Genomic DNA, 17921 nt, shown 5'->3' with positions numbered 1-17921 from the left:
GTTTGCATTCTTTAGGAATCTCTTCCTTCCATGTCAGCATGTCATACTTCAACTTTGCAAACTCAGTTTTAAGTTCCTCTCCAACTGACTCCTTCTTGTCTGCAGTCATGGAACTCGTGAAGTGCTGAGCTATAACATGGACTTGTTTTTGCCATAAGTCTTAAAGGACGGGTCTTCCTTGTTTGGGACTTTCAATGGGTCAAAGATTGACCATGCAGACACCACAGACAAACTTCCCTGAAATCTGTTATCGATGTTGGCCTTCAGTGCATCTACATAATTGGACAAAGATTTTCCAACACTTGCAGCTGATACAGGAAAGCATTCATGTCAAGAATTCCGAGCCTTCCATTTTCAAGAAGATCTGCTTTCAGCCTGTTAATTGGGGGCTTGCTTTCGACTGCTGTCCCTCTCTGAAAAGCCTTTCTCAAGTTTGAGAGGTGAGGCAATACTTCCACAAGAATGTACACAGTCCCAATTAACTTGACATCTTTCACTTTTGAGAAAAGACCCAGGGAGGTTGCATCAGTAGCCTTCAAGGTGTTTAAAGCGTGAAGTAATGCGGGGTATTCGGCATCAACTGCTTTAATGGATGCATCAAAAGAAAGCCATCTGGTGTTACATGCCTTCTTCAGACGTCTTGAGACACGTTTACAGGCCTTGTCACTTGACAATGTCAGGCCTTTAATTTCTGCCTGGGTTTTGAGGTAGACAGGTAAATGAACGATTTATTCACTAAAACGCAACGAAAACTTAGGCAATACATTTCATGATTCTCGACCAGAACGTCGAGCAACGTTTTTCATAACATAAACTCGGACCCAGTGCCCACTCATTGGAACTTAGTCTCCACTCATACACACGCAATGCGCCTTACACAAAATGAAACGCGGAATATAAATTTTCAGTTCGGAACATCCTCCCGCCCGATGCAGGGAGTGCATCACATGTAACTTGTCAACAAAGTTCAATAAAGTTCAACTAAAATGTTCAACAATGTCTCATCAAGTTCAATTAAGTTCAGCAGCTATATCAGCATCACAGGCTTCAAACAGGTGTAGCCGCTGCACTGGACGGCGAGTAACACTTCCGGATGAGGTCCGCAGGGTGACGGACCGGACAAGTCCATCGCGGCCTGTGTGGGTGTCTTCCACTCGTGCACGTGACCATTGACCCCGAGCTACACGATCCTCACTCACAAGGACCAAGTCACCTTTACGGATTTCACGACCAATCTTATACCATTTCTTGAGGGGTGTCAGGGATTTCAGATACTCTGCATGCCAACGCTTCCAAAATCCATTTACGAGCCTCTGGTGATACTGAAATCGTTTGGTGAGGGCTCTTGATGTCTGTTCTGAAACATGAGTGTCTTTAGTCGGACACACTTGAAGGTTTCTGCCAATCAGAATCTGTGCAGGGGTAATCACACTGTAGTCATCAGGGTCTGCACCCAGGTAAGTAAGAGGACGACTGTTCAGTTGTGCTTCAATTTCAGCCAAAATAGTAGTTAACTGCTCGGCATCTAACATTGCTTTGGCAAATAGTTTCTTCAATGGCGTCTTAACACTCTTTACAAGTCGCTCATAAAACCCACCCCACCATGGGGCCTTCTCCGCTATGAACTTCCACTGAATCTTCTTTTCGGACAAAGCACTCTGGGTTTGGTCTGATTCCAATACTCTCCAACATTGCTGTAGCTCCTTGTTAGCAGCCTTGAAAGTTTTTGCATTATCTGACCAAATAATGCTGCACATTCCTCTTCTTGCAATCATGCGTCTCAAAGCAAGGAGAAATCGCTCAGTCGTCATATTACACACCAACTCTAAGTGTACCGCACGGGTAACTGCACATGTAAATAAACAGATATAGACTTTATCACCACTGTCTTTCAAATACAAAGGACCAGCAAAGTCTAGTCCCACATTAGTGAACGGGGGCGCAGGCTTAATTCTGTCTTCAGGAAGTGGTGCCATCCGCTGACCAAAGGGCTTTGTTAGGTAATGGCGACATATTAGACAGTTCCTCAGTGTCTGACGGACAGTCGATCGTCCTTTGATCAACCAAAATTTCTGTCGCAAAACTGACAAAGTGTGTTCAACTCCAGCATGAAGCTCACGGCGGTGAACATCATCAATCAACAACTTAACAACAGGATTGTTGGAAGGCAAGATAATAGGATGCTTCTCCTCTTCTGGTAACAGTGACTTGTGAATTCTTCCTCCAACACGAAGAAAACCACTAGTAGGACACATAAACGGGTTCAAATTGGCCAGGTTGCTGTCCTTCACTGTACCATGCCGTTTACTTGACGTAATTTCTTCAGCAAAACTTGCTTCTTGTACATGAAAAATCAACCATTTTTCTGCATTTTGCATCTCTAAACCAGTTAAAGGGCTGTCAATCCTTTCCTCCTCTTTCACCCTTGAGTTTCTAACGAATCTTCTGATCCAAGCAACAGTTCTTAGCAAGCGACCGTACTTACTGAATCTTGTGAAGTCAATGAATGGCTCTTTGGGTTGCACAACACAACTGACACTAGCTTTACTCTTCCTCTCTGGGTCAACATTTTCCCTGGAAGGCTTTGACCTCAAATCCTCGGGCCAATCTTTTTCGGACTCTTGCAACCAAGAGGGTCCTTTCCACCACAAATGACTCTCTCTTAACTGACTTGCAGACAAACCTCGGGTAGGTAGATCCGCTGGATTCTGCGGTCCTGGACAGTACCTCCAAACACTGGGATCTAACAATGACTGAATTTCAATAACACGATTGGCAACAAATGGTTTCCACTGTGAGGCGGCTCCTCTGATCCAGTGTAAAGTTGAAGAATTGTCTGTCCAACAAACAATGCGGTTTATGGGACAATCGATTGCACCTTTGACATAGGTACAAAGTCTAGCAGTAATTACAGCAGCCATCAACTCTAAGCGCGGAAGTGTAATCTTCCTTACAGGAGCCACTCGGGTCTTGGACATTACAAGACTGGTAGATGCCTTTCCATCTTCACTAACAACTCTCAGATAAACTGCAGAGGCATAAGCAACTTCCGACGCATCACCAAATGCGTGTAACTCAACTTTAGGATTCTGACTTAATGACAAATCAGTGTAACATCTTGGAATGTGAACGTGTTCAAGTTCTGAAAGTTCTTGAACCCACTGATTCCATTTCAATGAGACTTCCATGGGAATTTCCTCATCCCATCCAACACCTTGGGTCCACAAACTTTGAAGAATCAATTTTGACCTCACTGAAAACGGTGCGATTAGACCAATCGGATCAAAAATCTTTGCTGCTAAAGACGCCACTTTTCTTTTTGTGTACACTGTCTCTGATCTGGACTTAACAATGTCCGCATCAATTGCAAAGACAAGGCTGTCAGTTATCGTATTCCACTTTAAACCTAATGCTTTTGTCATTGGATGTGCTTCTGCTAAATCACTCTCCAGGTTGACGAGACTAACTGCTGCTCTGTCCCTCTCAGGTAAAGAATCCATAAGCTCAGACGAATTGCTTGACCATTTTGTCAAATTAAAGGCAGCTTTCTGCATAAGCTCAGTTGCACTTTGCTGCAATTTCAGTGTTTCCTGCACATTGTCTCTCCCTGAAGCAAAGTCATCAACATAAGTGTTCCTTAAAATTTCACTTGATGCAACAGGGAATGTTCCTTTACACCTTTTCACATGCTCTTGAATAGTACCAATGGCAAGAAAAGGACTGGAAACAACTCCAAATGTGACCCTTGTCATTCTGTAAATCTTAGGCGTGGCCTTAGGGTCCAAATCTCTCCATAGATACCGGTGTGAATCCATGTCTTCCTCTTTTAACCGGATCTGTAAGAACATCTTCTCTATGTCACCCATGATAGCTACATGATTCTTTCGAAAACGCAGAATAATTCCAACTAAATCTGGCTGCAATGCTGGGCCTGGCTCTAAGCAGCTGTTCAGAGAGACACCATTGCTATCTTTAGCTGATGCATCAAACACCACTCTTGTCTTGGTTGTCTGCTTGTCTTCTCTAATGACCGCATGATGGGGGAGATAAAACACAGGACGCCCATCTGTCGGTGTAACTTCATCACAAGGTACTTCTTCAGCAACACCATTCTCAACATACTTGTTAATCGCTTCTTGGTATGACGTAGCTTTCATTGGCTCTTGGAGCAGCTTCTTTTCTAGATTGTACAACCTACTTTCCGCTTGCCGGTAATTATCTTTCAATGCAACACGATCTTTCTTCCACGGTAAGGATACTTCATAGCGACCATCATTGTACGTTAGAGTCTCTTTAAACTTCTTCAAGACCATATCTTCAACATGAGTAGTAGAAACTGAACTTTCAGCAGGTCTAACACCAATGGACTCCAAATCCCAGAACTTTTGAAGTGTTTCATTCAATTGTTCCTCAACACCAATTTGAACATTCATAGACACAGTGCATTCTCTGTCATGACCACCTGTTGGTCCACAGAAGACCCAACCCAAAGTTGTGCGAACTGCAACTGGTTCACTGGAACGTCCTCTTACAATGTCTCTTGTCACGAAGGAATAATAGAAATCCAAACCAATAAGCACATCAATCTCCTGTTCATCTCTAGGGAACTCTTCAGGAAATACTATGTTCCGAAGATGAGACCATCTTCCTGGATGAATATCCACAGCTTCAGCTGGCCGGCATATTACTGGTGTAGTAAGCGCTTCAATACACTGAGGCTGTCCAGATTTATCAACAGGTGCCACAGTAAATGTAATTCTCTTCCGCAAAGTGTTCTTGGTAGCCTCTCCTCCAAATCCAGAGACAACAATTTTGACACTCTTCCCGTTAAGACCAAGCTCATCAATTACACTCTGCCGAACAAACGATGTTTGAGAACCAGGATCAAAGAAACATCTCACAACTTTTGAACACCCATTCACTCCACACAAAATAGCTGGTACAGTCTGCAGAATCACCTTTCCACCCGAGCCCACTGCAACAGAATTTGCCACAACTGAAGATGACACAGGAGGACCTGATGAAGGGGATGGTAATTCAGGGACCGATTCCACCTTAACTTCTTCCAAGTGAGGTCGAGCTGAATCTTGATGCAGGAGACTGTGATGTCTACCTTGGCAGTGCTTGCATGGAGGCTTCTGGCACACTTCAGCTCTATGACCAGATTCAAGGCATCGGAAACACAGACCCTTAGACGTTGCCTTTCTGAACCTTTCTTTTACAGGCAATGACAGAAAACTGACACATGACTTCAAACCATGGTTTTTGGAGCAAATGACACACTTGCCCTCTTGCGTTGTCGCACATAATGCAGAGGTGGATGACCTTTGCGAGCGGTTAAACTTGAAACGATTTTCACGATTTCCAGGATTTTCCTTTGCTGGAGCTTTCGAATCAAGAGAAGGAGGTTGGGAAGACTCTTTAGCTCTAATCAGTTGTTCCAAGAAAGTGAACAGTGTTTTCACTTCTACACAGTCCTGCTTAGCTATTTCCTCACTGAGCTCCAGTTCCCATTTTTCCACAACTTCTTTAGGTAGCTTGTCCACGATAAGGGGCACCAGAACAGGAGCCAAAGTTTCAGATTTAAACTTTTCACCCATGGACTCGACAGAACGAACGTGACCTATCACTTCATCGTAAAATTTACGCATGGAGGCTGCATCATCACAGCTCAAACGTGGCAAATGGATCAAGGATCTTACATGTGCATCGAGGATTAACCTTGTATGCCCAAATCTTTCCTTCAGGATTTCCAAAACTGGCTGGTAATTCGCTTGTACCACTGCTAAACCTTTCACCGCTTCAGCAGCCGAACCCTTTAGCGATCTCATCAAATACTCTAATTTTTGGACATCTGCCAACGACGCATTGTCGACTACCGAAACTTTTATCGACTGATAATAGGGTTGCCAACTCAAAACATTGCCATCAAAGGTTGGTAGATTGATCTTGGGTAGCTTAACTTGTACTTGAGAAGACGACTGAGATACATGTGGGTTGCTTCCCGCCAATTTCACTTCTGGCAAATGTTTACTTGAAAGATAACTCGTCATTTTCGCCATGCTTTCAATCACACGCCCTTCATACTCATTGTGACTCTCACACTCGGCATCAATGTCAGCATCTTCCAACATCGTGCACATTGTGCCTTGCACTTCTTGCAAATCGCTCCATTTGCTTGCGATGTTATCTTTCAACACTTGAATTCGTGCATGATTATCTTGTTGTGACAGGGCTTCGTCGACTGACTTCACCGTGTCTGTTAAAGATTTTCTCAGAAACCTTCTCTTTTTCTTGACAGCTTCTAAATCTTTCGACATTTTCAAACACCGTTTAAAATTCCACTGCAAATCCACTGAAGTTCCACTCGATCAAGGTGCTGCAACACACGTGTTTTGGCGCCAATCGCCAAGATGCGAAAACCCACTTTTTCGCGGCAAGAAACAGAAGTCCAACACTCCTTTTCGCTTGACCGATCGTCGATACTGTTCATCCGGCTCGAAGGACCATGTAAATGAACGATTTATTCACTAAAACGCAACGAAAACTTAGGCAATACATTTCATGATTCTCAACCAGAACGTCGAGCAACGTTTTTCATAACATAAACTCGGACCCAGTGCCCACTCATTGGAACTTAGTCTCCACTCATACACACGCAATGCGCCTTACACAAAATGAAACGCGGAATATAAATTTTCAGTTCGGAACACAGCCATCTTCTTTGGTGAATTTTGATACATTCTCCATAACTGAGTCAGCCATGTCAGGACACTTTTGATGTAAGACACATTTTCCAAGGAGTCGGTACAAGCTAATGCCAGTCTGTGGCAAATACAGTGAAAGTTTATCAATTGTGGGTTAAGTTCTTTCAACTTAACAGCAACTCTGTTTCTCACGCCGGTCATAACAGAAGCCCCATCAGATTCAAATGATGACAATTTATTGAAATCTAAACCAAACTTATCCATATTCTGGATTATGCAATTGGTGATGATGCTTGAATTTGCAGATGTTGAATCCTCCATGAGATTATTGATAGACAAGAAACCAGTCTTAGTTAATCCACTTGATTTGTCATAAAATTGTGCAAACATTATCATCTGTTCCATAACAGAGATATCAGTTGCATTGTCTACTAAAAGGCCAAAATGTGTTCCTTGCTTTATACTGCAGAGAAAGATATTTTCCACAGTTTTTCCTATTGTCAAGAAAATTTCTCTCAATGCGCCTTGGAATCTGTGAAGAAAATGCTTTAAATCTGTCAGTCCCAACTCTTCTAACAGGTTAAGAAGTGATTTGATCTTGTGGTTAGGCAGCTCTTCTTTCATGATCCAATATGCCGCTGTAAGTGCCTTGATCAGCACATCTTCTGCGACTGAAACCCTGGAAGACCGAAACCCTCTGTAGCATTTCAGAAGCCACTGCATTCTTGTGTTGCGCCGTACGGCAGTGGTCTTCTAAAGCTTCAGGACGTAATCGTTTACAAGGCTTCTTGTTTAAAATCTTCGACTTGTTTTGAAGGTTAGATGTGTCATACTTTTTGCACAATAAGAAGTAAAGTCCCTCGCCTTCAACATAAACAGGCCACTACATCTCAGTTGTAGCACAAAATGACAGGGATCGTTTGTTCAGCCAACTATGCTGGAATTTGTAAGTCTGTTTTGCCATCTTTTCTGCTTCATTTTTGGTTACATTACAACAATCAGCCTCTTTACAAAAAATCACGCTGATGGTACTTGGATGTAAACAGGTTATCTGCGCACTTTATAACATTATTGGATAAAGTGCTGCTAGCATGACTGTTTCCATCTTTAGAGACACTCTGACCAGATGTTGGTGGAAATGAGGCATCAACGGCATTATAGTCAACACCAGTGGTAGGTTGGGAAGGAGTCACACGGGGTCGCTTTTCTGGTACCCCCTTACACTGTATGATCTTGAATTTCATTTCTAGTATGTTGAAATGGCATTAATTTTTTCCCTTATGTGTATTAATTAAATAATTTCAGGTATTGTTATATGTTAAAAAACAAAAAATAGTTGACGGAGTCTCCAAATAAATATGTTCTTTAGGTGCCATAATGGCCACTGATTCTAAGGCGTATGAAATGAAAGGTGGATAAACCAGCAATAACCAAGGCCCGTGAAATATTTCCATGAAAAGTTCCCCGCGAATTTGTCCAAGAAATAATTGTTGTGAGCCAAACAGCAAAACGCCGCCCATTCACCAACTCGAGCTGTTTTTCCTTTAAAATAATGGAGCATCAAAAGGGAAAAGAATGTTTTATCGTAACGTTATGTTTTTGTCTATAATCATGGCTTTTATGTACACGCGCGAATCGCTTTTTCTTGCACGTACAGTACACATAAAATTTTTTTACACGGTCTCGTGTTACGTCTATGGAGTCTCTGCGAAAAAACTTAAGTGGATTCAGATTGAGGGGTGGCAGTGGTCATGTTTGTTTTAGACTTGATTGATTTTTTATTTGTGTTGCAAAGAAAACTGCGAAACGCTTCTGTCTGGGAAAAGCACGGAACGGAACATAATCTTTGAATCCCCCATAATTTGCTTCTTTTGGTATGATTCTCTAGAACATTCCATGCAAAGTCACGCGCCGACAAGGGGAAAACCTTATCACGTGCTAGGCAACGAATTGATGTTCAGTCAGGCGGAACGAAGCTACACGTTTCAGTCATTTCCAGTGTGGCTTTATATTTTTTACAATCTATTCGCTGCTGTTTCTATTTTGTAATCTCTTTCCTAGCGCTCTAAATTGGTACACTTTGATGGCAAAAGCTATTACATCACAACATGCAAACATTCGTTGGGATGTAAATACTTTCTTCGTTTACCCAACAAAAATTGATGTACTGCGAAATTTATGATTTCTCGCCTCGGTGCTTTTCTGCTCAAAAAACAAACAGGAAAGGAAGAAACTTGAGTCCAGATGAGCGATAGGTACGGACTGCTGACCACATGTATGTTGACGCAAGAACCATAAGATGAAAATGAGAGATTAGCGCTGCTCTGTGAGAAACATCTGTGCAGCGCTGTATGATAATGGTGTAACCGGCCAAAAATTCGGCCATGGACAATTCATTGAATAGTTTTGGCTCACCTGGGGCGAATATATGTGGTCATTCCTGCGGATTTGTGATCCTTTGAGGAGCGTGTTGATCACCAAGAGACTTCTCGCTTGACTTGTCTCCAGCCTTCACAGATTCGTTGGGTTTTGAAGACATTACGGTGTTGGATGCGAGTTTGGGCTGGGCCAACTGCAATTCTCACAGTAACTGCTTTATTTCGAGATCCTGCGTCTCCATGTGAAGTCGAAGTTTGAGCTGGTCTTCGCGACTGGATTGAGGCGGTGAAACGGCCGTAGCAGACGGTGGCAAAGACACTGATGGCAGAACTCTTTCAGTTGGTTCAAGAATCTCCGCTTGAGCCAGTTTCTGTTTCCCGCGATGATCCGCTAAAAATTGAAGTCCCAATGTTGAGTCTGTTAAAGCTGCTGACTGCGTGTTGGCAATCTGGTTGATTGTTGGCGAGTCTTCACGTCGGTCGGTAAACAGCGGAGATAGCGAATCCCAGACGTAATCGTTGCTCAAATGGCTAGCACAATGTGAAGGTGCTGATTTTCTTGACATTTGGAAAACGAGGATACAAAAAAAAATACAACGAAGAGGCTTACAAAAGCGATGAACTAGCACTGGCGAGAGAGACACGTGCAATGAAACGAAACTTGATTGCGCTAGACTGTGGTTGCGTAATGACAATAACAATAATTAACCAACATGCTCTTCTTCGTTTTTTAGAATGTCTTTAAAAACAAAACTTGTAACATAGATTGCAAATGCAAATCCCATATGCTATTCTTTGTTTTTGAAAATGTCTTTAAGAACTGAACTTGTAACAGAGATTGCAAATGCAAATCTCACATGCTATTGTTTGTTTTTTGAAATGTTAAAATGTTTCATGTTCGTGTTTTAACATGTTTTTAGAACGCAACTTTGAACGTAGTTTACATAGTAAGTAGTTTAATGCCAAGATGGCTCATTACTTAATCGTTCCATAGTGTCATTGTGCCAGTCCATTTGAAACAGATGTCAGCTGGGTTATGCTTTTTTTTTTTTAACATTATAGGTGAAGTGGATATCCTTGAGGTCCATAAGCAGGTTTTCGATAGATTCTGAGTCACTCATAACGGAAACGTCTGGAGACAGAGCCAGAAGACTTTCAATTGCATCTGTAAATGCTGTCAGCCATATTTCCTTTCCAGCTATTTCTACTTTTACTTGTATAGATGCATCTCTCTTGCACTCGCCTTGACGCTGCCGTACTCCACAGTTCCTGCATTTAATGCACTTCTGATGAGAACTCTCTGTCATCTTCGTTTTACAAGCTTGACAAGCAACGAATACACTTAGGTTGTTAAGAAACTTAAACATCTTGACTTTAACTTCCTTTTCTGGGTTTTCCAGTAGTGTAGGTCCTTGCACAGACTTAAGTTGTTTGCTGGCGGCTTCCTTGAAGCTAGTTGCTGGTGTCATTGCTAAGTGGGTGCTTCCTTGAAGTGCTTGATGTTCAGGTTTTGGTATTCATATGTTGCCCTATTTTTTATGTTGTTAACGAGCTCATCCCAAATGTGAATTTCAGCTGTACCTGTCTCATCTTCTAACACACAATCGTCTCTGATGAGTGTCATCTTTTGGGTGGATTTCACTTCAACTGGTTTAGGTTGGTCACTGCCCTAAGTGCAACATATGTCATTCCTGAAGATTTTCCTGAAGGACCAAGATCAACTCAGGCTTTCTTTAGCATTTAACCTTGACTCTTGTGTAAAGTGATTGCCCATGTTAACTTTAGGGGTAATTGGGCGATTTCAGAAAATGTCTGTACGATACCACCGGTGGCATCAAAATTTAACCCCCCCCCCCCCCTCCTTGCCTTCAGAAATTACAAAATGCTTTACCCCCATGCCTTCGGAATTCCATTTCCGTAAACCCCCCCTCCCCCCCTTCCGAAATTGTTCTTTTCAAACACCCCTTTGGAATTCCTTGTTTGACAGTCTAATACAAATGAGAGAATTTTTCTTTTTCCTCCGGCCACAATTCAGCTAAATTTATTCTTGTCAGTGAATAAAATGAACAACACAAGCGTACCTTATAGTGCACAGAAAGCCTTGTAGCAAAGTTTTCCTGGTAAAATCCTTTGCTAGACAACAATATCTTTATTACATCCACCCTTACCTGTCTTTGGCATGCTATGTTTACATTGCTATCACCAAATTAAATCTCTTTATGTGGCTCAATCAGCTTCATGTTTCAGGAGAGTACATTGTTTTGATGCCTTCGAAGTTAATTAGCGGCCATCTTGAAATCACATTTTATTGAGTAACCGCTGACCTTTAGTTTTGCAGCCTAAGCTGCAATGGTTGCAATAGAACTACAGTATTTGGTCCTAACATTTGAGTCTATTTACGTTTTTACGAACCATGGTATTTATCGGTAAGCATATTCAAACAAAATGTTCATGTGTTCTTTTGTCAATGCTAATTTGTCTTCCATAATATTTAAACAAGGAATGCGAGCAGTACATTACAACCACTACACTATTTTTTTTCTGTTCTCACCAGATGACGTCGACATCAACTGTGATTTTTGACTACAAAAGAATGGAAAAAAGTTGAAGTATATTTGTTCACTAGCACATTGATTTAATTAACAGATTTGCCAGCCGCCTTTACCTTAGATTCCACTGACCATTTGCTTTGCTTACACGGCATACTTCGTCTACTACGTCTAAAGCAAAAGAAAGAAAAATGAATAAAAAGTTCCAGAAAAATTACGAAATTCGTATATGGGACAACCTTGTTTGGATTAGCTCTTGATTTTTAAAATGCCATTGGCAAATGCAAGTGTCAGACGAAGTTCGTATACTCTCAGCTTCCCTCCTTTGACATCTTTACGATAAAGAATTCCTACTGTGCCATTGTCCTTGTCACACCACTGAATTTCTCCTTCATTCCATCCCAGCTGGAACATCGTTCCTTCCAATTCATTTTGTGTCCATAATGCCATCACCTTGCTTCCGACGTCCACCCGGTCAGTTTTTGTGTTGCCGCTGAAAGATTCTTTTTCAGCAGCATATCATTGCAAAATGATGTTGTTAACCCTTTCTTCGCTAAAGGCGACTAATGTCGCCGTTTTAGAGGTTACCACTTTCAAGATTGGCCACATTCTCAAATCTAGAAATCTGGTTATTATGGTCTACTAATAGTGTTAATTAGTAAGTGTTTTAGGCTTTAAGTGCAAATAAACTGAGTTTATCTTCCGTTTGCCGTTCCATATCAACATTTATTTTCAAGTGCAAATAAACTGAGTTTATCTTCCGTTTGCCGTTCCATATCAACATTTATTTTCAAGCAAAAATGCCCATTTTCTGCGGCATCGAGGAAAGCTGAAAAACACACATCTTTGCTTCCAATTTTTTAATTCAAAATCTCATTTTAAAACCAAAATTCCTTCATGACAGCAAACCTTAATCTCATGACTAAGCATTTCTCTCCAATTTTGCCTCTCACGTGTACAGCTGTTCGAACATCAGCCATTTGATTCGAGCCACTTTTCAAAGCCCGTGATTTCCCATTTGCCGTCCGAGTTGCATTCTGGGTAATTTCGATACAACGACGAAATGGAGGTCCTGCCATCTTAATTCAGTAGTTTTTATATAAGTGTCGAGCCACCTGGTCCTACTGGAAAAATATCGCACACATCGTTTTCTTTGCAAGTCAAATCTCCCCCAAATTGCCTGGGTAGGTCCGAGAATCCACCCACAGTACGGCCAGAGAGACAACTTCACTCGTGAGCCACCATCACTCGATACCAACACTTTTGGCGTCCCAGTCGCTATGAAATCATCTCTCACCTCTGGATTCTTTCAGAGGATTGCCTCTACTCTCCATTCCAGCTTTATGATGCCAGCCTGGGAGCTTCTGCAGTGGAAAATGGCCTGAAAGTACACTTATAAACCGACAACTTACCGATTAGAATGTGTTTGTGCTCGCGAGCAAACCAACAACAGTTCAAATAGGTGACTTCACGAAAAAACTTGAGTCCTCGTTATTGCAGAGCAGCGAACATTTCAAAGGAGATCTTCATATAGGACAACTAAATCCGTTTTGGTCATCTACATCGAGATAATTGTCCAGAGAGTCCAAGAAATTTGGCAGTGAAAGGGTTAATGTTGGAATGTTTCACAAGCTCAAAAAGCAATACTACAAAGGTATACAAATATTTTTTCTTCCTCTTCAGTTGCTGCACTCATGCATGAGTGCGTTTTCAAGTACGCATGTGATGTTTTACTGAGACACCATAACGATAACATGTTATCCCATACGAAAATTCTGAGCAAGTAACGGGCGAGATTCAAGCCATAAAAAACGTCGCTAAAGAGCAAGACAGAGCGTGATGATAATCAGCCTGGCAGGAGCGATAAAAATTGAACGATAAATGAATGGTTAAAATGATGTGACAGGCCTGCACTGACTCCCCTTTTGTGGTTTTGTGGTTGCGACGCATGTTTAGAGCCTTCAGAGTTTCGCTTTGACTAGTATGTCGTTAAGCGATTTCCCTCTTTTGTAGGATATAATAGGAGGCGTGTTATATATAGTTTTCAGCAAAGGCTGATTTTGAATAAAGCTGCATTTGTGCATCAGTATCTTTTTAAGTTCGGTAACTGCTGGGTGGTATGTAGTTACGAACCGTAGGATTTTCTCACGAGCCTTAAGCTTTTGTTGTAGTGCCAACTGCCTTCCGGCGAAGGTGATTTCAGATAGTGTGCTCTCTATCAGATGTTTAGGGTATCCACGTGCTGTAAGACATGTTTTGAATTTAGAGAGAGACTCCTTGAAAGCTGTTTCTGAGGAGTTAGTTCGGAGAAGTCTGATAGCTTCACCTTTGATGAAACGTCTTTTAACACCTGGTGGGTGACAAGAGGTAAAATGGGTATATTGAAAGGTTTCAGTCGGCTTGTAATGTGTTTTGATATCAAGGATAGATTCTTTGGAGAATCTTTCACCCTTGTGCACCACTGTGTCTAGGAATGTGATTTTCTTGTCTGAAATATCAGCCGTGAATTTGATCGTGGGATGGAAGTTGTTGGCTTGTTCTATAAATAATTCTATCTCTTGTTTATTGGTGTCCCATAGAGAGAATATGTCATCAATGAAACGTTTCCATGACAACAGTTTAATTCTGCTCTGGCCTAGTAACTCTGATTCAATTTCCGCCATGAAAATGTTGGCAAATGAAACTGCCATTTTAGTTCCCATAGCTGTTCCATGAATTTGGAGATAGTTTACTCCGTTAAACTGGAATGAGTTTTCTTTCAGAATAAGGCCAAGCATTTCTTTGAGATAGTGTGATGGAATGGGAGGGCTATCATTGTAGAAACAGTTGTATGCTTTGCATACTGTATTGATACCCTCCTCTTGTGGTAGATTAGTGTACAAGTTTGTGACATCCATAGATACTAAAATTGTATCGTGCGATACTTTAGTTTTTTCTATGAAGTTTATGAAATCAGTTGTATCTTTGAGATACGATTTCTGTTTAATGGCAATAGGCTGTAGCAAACGATCAACGAAGGATGAGATTCTCTCTGTTGGACCACTGCAACCGCTTATTATAGGTCTCCCAACCGGTTTCGGTTTGTGGATTTTTGTGAGAGTGTAGAATATCGGTATCCTTGGTGGGTGTGGGGATTGAGAAAGCCATCTTTTCATCATGTCATCAATGTGTTTGCCTTGGTGTAGTTGAGTTACAATCTCTTTGACCCTGAGAAGAGTGTCCTCAACCATGGGCTTAGCAAGAGGTTTATAATGGTCTCAGATGTTTAGTTGGACTTGAGGCTCTTGTATTTTTTCAGAACGATTGAGAAGTACTGTCGTACTGCCTTTATCCGCTCGTTTAATGTTAATAGCAGTATTGTTTTTTAGTTCTTGAACTGCTTTGTGTTCATGGTATGACAGATTGTATTTTGGCTTTCTTATTTTGACCTCTGCAAGTGCTAACTTGACATTTTCTAAGTAGCTTTCAAGGGCAACGGATGATTGAACTGGGGGTATCCAGTTCGATTTTACATGGAACAGATGTGGTTCCTTCTCTTGACCGTGGAATATAAACTGGAGGCACATACGTCTTGCAAAGTGTTCAAAGTCGTGCAAGAGTTGACGCCTGATGTTGTTTTCATTCCTCATGGGTGTTGGTATGAATTTGAGCCCTTTAGAAATGACGCTAACTTGATTGTCAGTTAAAGTTGCGTCTGAGAGGTTTTTGATATACTTCTCATTTGATTCCCTTTGTTTGGCTATTCGCCTTTGTGTCATGCTATTTCTGCGTTGTTTGCGCCTGATATTTTTGTTGAGCCTTTGCCGTTTTGTAGGGATGAATATTGAGGCTGGTTTTTCAGTAAACACACTGTAATAGCTTTCAACATTTTTATTGTCTTTCAGCAAGTGTGTACAAAGCAGATCCTTTAGATCTGCGATTTCTTTTTGAAGGTGCCCTATCTTTACATTGTTGTTGTTTACAATGTTTTCACGGGCCGCCGAAGGCGAATTGGACTCTTTCTGAGAAAATACAATATTGTTGGAACAAGCTTTTGTGGCCTTTGCCTGTTTAAGTTTTGTGGCGTGACTGTCTAGTCTACGCTGGTGAAAGCGCTTAAGAGTGCTGACATGATCTTGTTCAGCCCTTTGTTTGATAGCTTTAATTTCCTTTGTGATGTTCGCCCGCGCGGTGTAGTGCAGTGACTTAGGGCAAGTCTTTAGTTTCAAGTGTTTATCCAGTTTCTGGATAGATTCTTGAGTCTTGCTGATCTTGTAATCCAGTGTCTGGTTTCCGCTGCCCATATTTTTATAGTTCCTTTTTCTCGATTGTGGTGGATCGAGGGGAGGTTTAAAAGGGCTTCTCTTGTATTTAAGAGGCTCTGTTCGCCTTTGGTTAGCTTGTTCTGTAATTTTGTGTCTTTCTTCAAGTTGCGATGATGGAGGGCTCGCCTCTTCTGTATCTGAGAACGGATCAGCTGGAAAATGGTTGAGATCATAATCGTCTACCTCGTGTTCACGACGGTGTGTTGGTGTCCTTGGTGGGGATACCATTGTTGTATCTTCAAGAAGGGCATTTTCCTCGCTTGGAGAGAGGTATTTCTCCTTTAGAGGGTTGTCTGACCTGGTTTTCAGAATAAATCTGAAGATGTATGGTCTAAGCAGGACCGGCGGTTTCAATTCTTATTGAATCTCTTCAGCTGCTGTGTAGCGACAACGTACAGTATTTCAGGGATAGGTAGAGAAATTCTCAATTCTGATCCCGTGAAAAAGTGATTTTTCAACCCTTTTATACTCGGTATATTTTCAGCTGGGATCGGCTGTGCACTCTTGTCATTGGCTCGTTTTCCGGAAACGAAAGTAGCCAATTGTGTGCCGGTATTTTCAATCCGTTTTAATTCGTAGCTCAGCTGTGTGTTTGTTGAGAAGGCTTTTTTGAAGCATTTTTTGTCTGAAGGACGTTTAAATCGCAATGGTGAATAATGAGACCGACATGCGTTTTGTGTTGCACCATTTAAAAGTATAAAAATGGTATAGTGTATAGATCTTATGCGCTAATGTCACAACAAGTGTGATCACGCTTGTGATCACAGTCACCCTTATGTTCACAGTATTAACTTTATGTGTGAAGTACACAAGAACATAAAAAGCACAAAATACAGGACGTTAAAAAAGTTGTACAATAATGTAATAACAACAACAAATTTCATTACTGTCAAAAATGAGCTACATATATAGTATATATGTGTATATAAAATACTGCCCCAAAGTAATAGCCTTTCAGAGGCTATTTGAGGCGGGGGCAGAACGTCCATTAAAGAACGGCGCAGTCTGTTGGGCAGTGGAATTAAAAAGCTAAAATAGTATACATTTTGACAAGTTGAGAACCACAAAGGTAAACGTGAACTAATATTTTCTTACGATTCAGAAGGATGCTAACCAGGAATCACTTTCAACATAAAAATTCGTCGTTATTGTATTACGCGATTGTCATGTTGCTCACCTCAGTAATTGGAACATTCTTCGATATTCTTTCCCTTGTGGAAACGTAGACTAAAATACAACTGGCAAGAGTCATTTCGTTTTACAGCAGACCAAAGAAGTCCTCTGAGTGTTCTCGATCAGAGTACATTTATTGCGACGAACTTCAAACATTCAAGTGGCTGCACAGTTGGAGACAATCCGAAGGAACAGTCTGTTGTTTACAAAACGGCCGGGTGCAGATCTTTGCTTCAGAAACCCAAAACATCAAACTGTTTCCCAGACTAATAAAGGAAGATACTTCGCATTGAAAACGTTCCCGCTCTTCTAAGTCAAATTACCAACGGTCGAGTTTATTTTCAGGACCATTTTTGTAACGCGATCAGGTAAAGGTAATTTGAAACAGGTTCATGACATTTGGCCAATAAGATTAAACGCGCAGATGTCTCAAGAGAACTTGTAGATAAAATTCCGACACGCACGTGTCATGCAGCTCGGAGAAAAGGCGCTAAATTTCTCAAAACTGAAGTTAGAATCGTACCTTGAAAATATTTTTCAGTGTATATCAGTGCTTTGTCGCGAACATGCAAAAAAGAAGCCTTGATTTTTTGCCTTGGATCGAGTAAGTAAAATGAATCGAGCACAAAGAAGGCAACATAATAATATTATGCTCCAAATAATATTCATTGTTAGTCGTTTAATAAGCTGCTATAAAATGTTGTACAGGACTGATGAACACAGAAAAAAAACACGTATATATTGCAGATTAAGCTTTTGACGCACAAAAACAAAAACGAACCACGAAACCAGAGAGTTACAATAACGAAA

General features: G+C 41.2%; 3 protein-coding genes and 1 pseudogene across 3 annotated transcripts in view; 1 reads left to right on the top strand and 3 right to left on the bottom strand.

Annotated features, from left to right (window-relative positions):
* LOC146467877 (uncharacterized) overlaps positions 1 to 17921 on the top strand; it is a 42849-nt gene that overhangs the window by 17337 nt on the left and 7591 nt on the right. The window lies entirely within an intron of this gene.
* LOC146467880 (uncharacterized) lies at positions 1011 to 6320 on the bottom strand. The gene has a single exon (XM_085125654.1). The coding sequence runs from the start codon at positions 6318 to 6320 to the stop codon at positions 1011 to 1013; it is 5310 nt and encodes a 1769-aa protein (XP_084981780.1).
* On the bottom strand, positions 10014 to 12084 carry LOC146467879 (uncharacterized; annotated as a pseudogene).
* On the bottom strand, positions 13596 to 14807 carry LOC146467878 (uncharacterized). The gene has a single exon (XM_085125543.1). The coding sequence runs from the start codon at positions 14790 to 14792 to the stop codon at positions 13596 to 13598; it is 1197 nt and encodes a 398-aa protein (XP_084981669.1). The 5' UTR covers positions 14793 to 14807.

The sequence above is a fragment of the Pavona decussata genome, unplaced genomic scaffold (genome assembly GCF_977016875.1).
Source record: "Pavona decussata unplaced genomic scaffold, jaPavDecu1.1 SCAFFOLD_134, whole genome shotgun sequence".
Taxonomy (NCBI): Eukaryota; Metazoa; Cnidaria; class Anthozoa; order Scleractinia; family Agariciidae; genus Pavona; species Pavona decussata.
The sequence above is the reverse complement of the archived record's forward strand: the minus strand, read 5'-3'. Positions and strand labels throughout refer to the sequence as shown.

Coding starts and splice junctions, on each gene's coding strand:
- LOC146467878 (XM_085125543.1), bottom strand. CDS start 14,792: ATGATGAAAAGATGGCTTTCTCAATCCCCACACCCACCAAGGATACCG.
- LOC146467880 (XM_085125654.1), bottom strand. CDS start 6,320: ATGTCGAAAGATTTAGAAGCTGTCAAGAAAAAGAGAAGGTTTCTGAGA.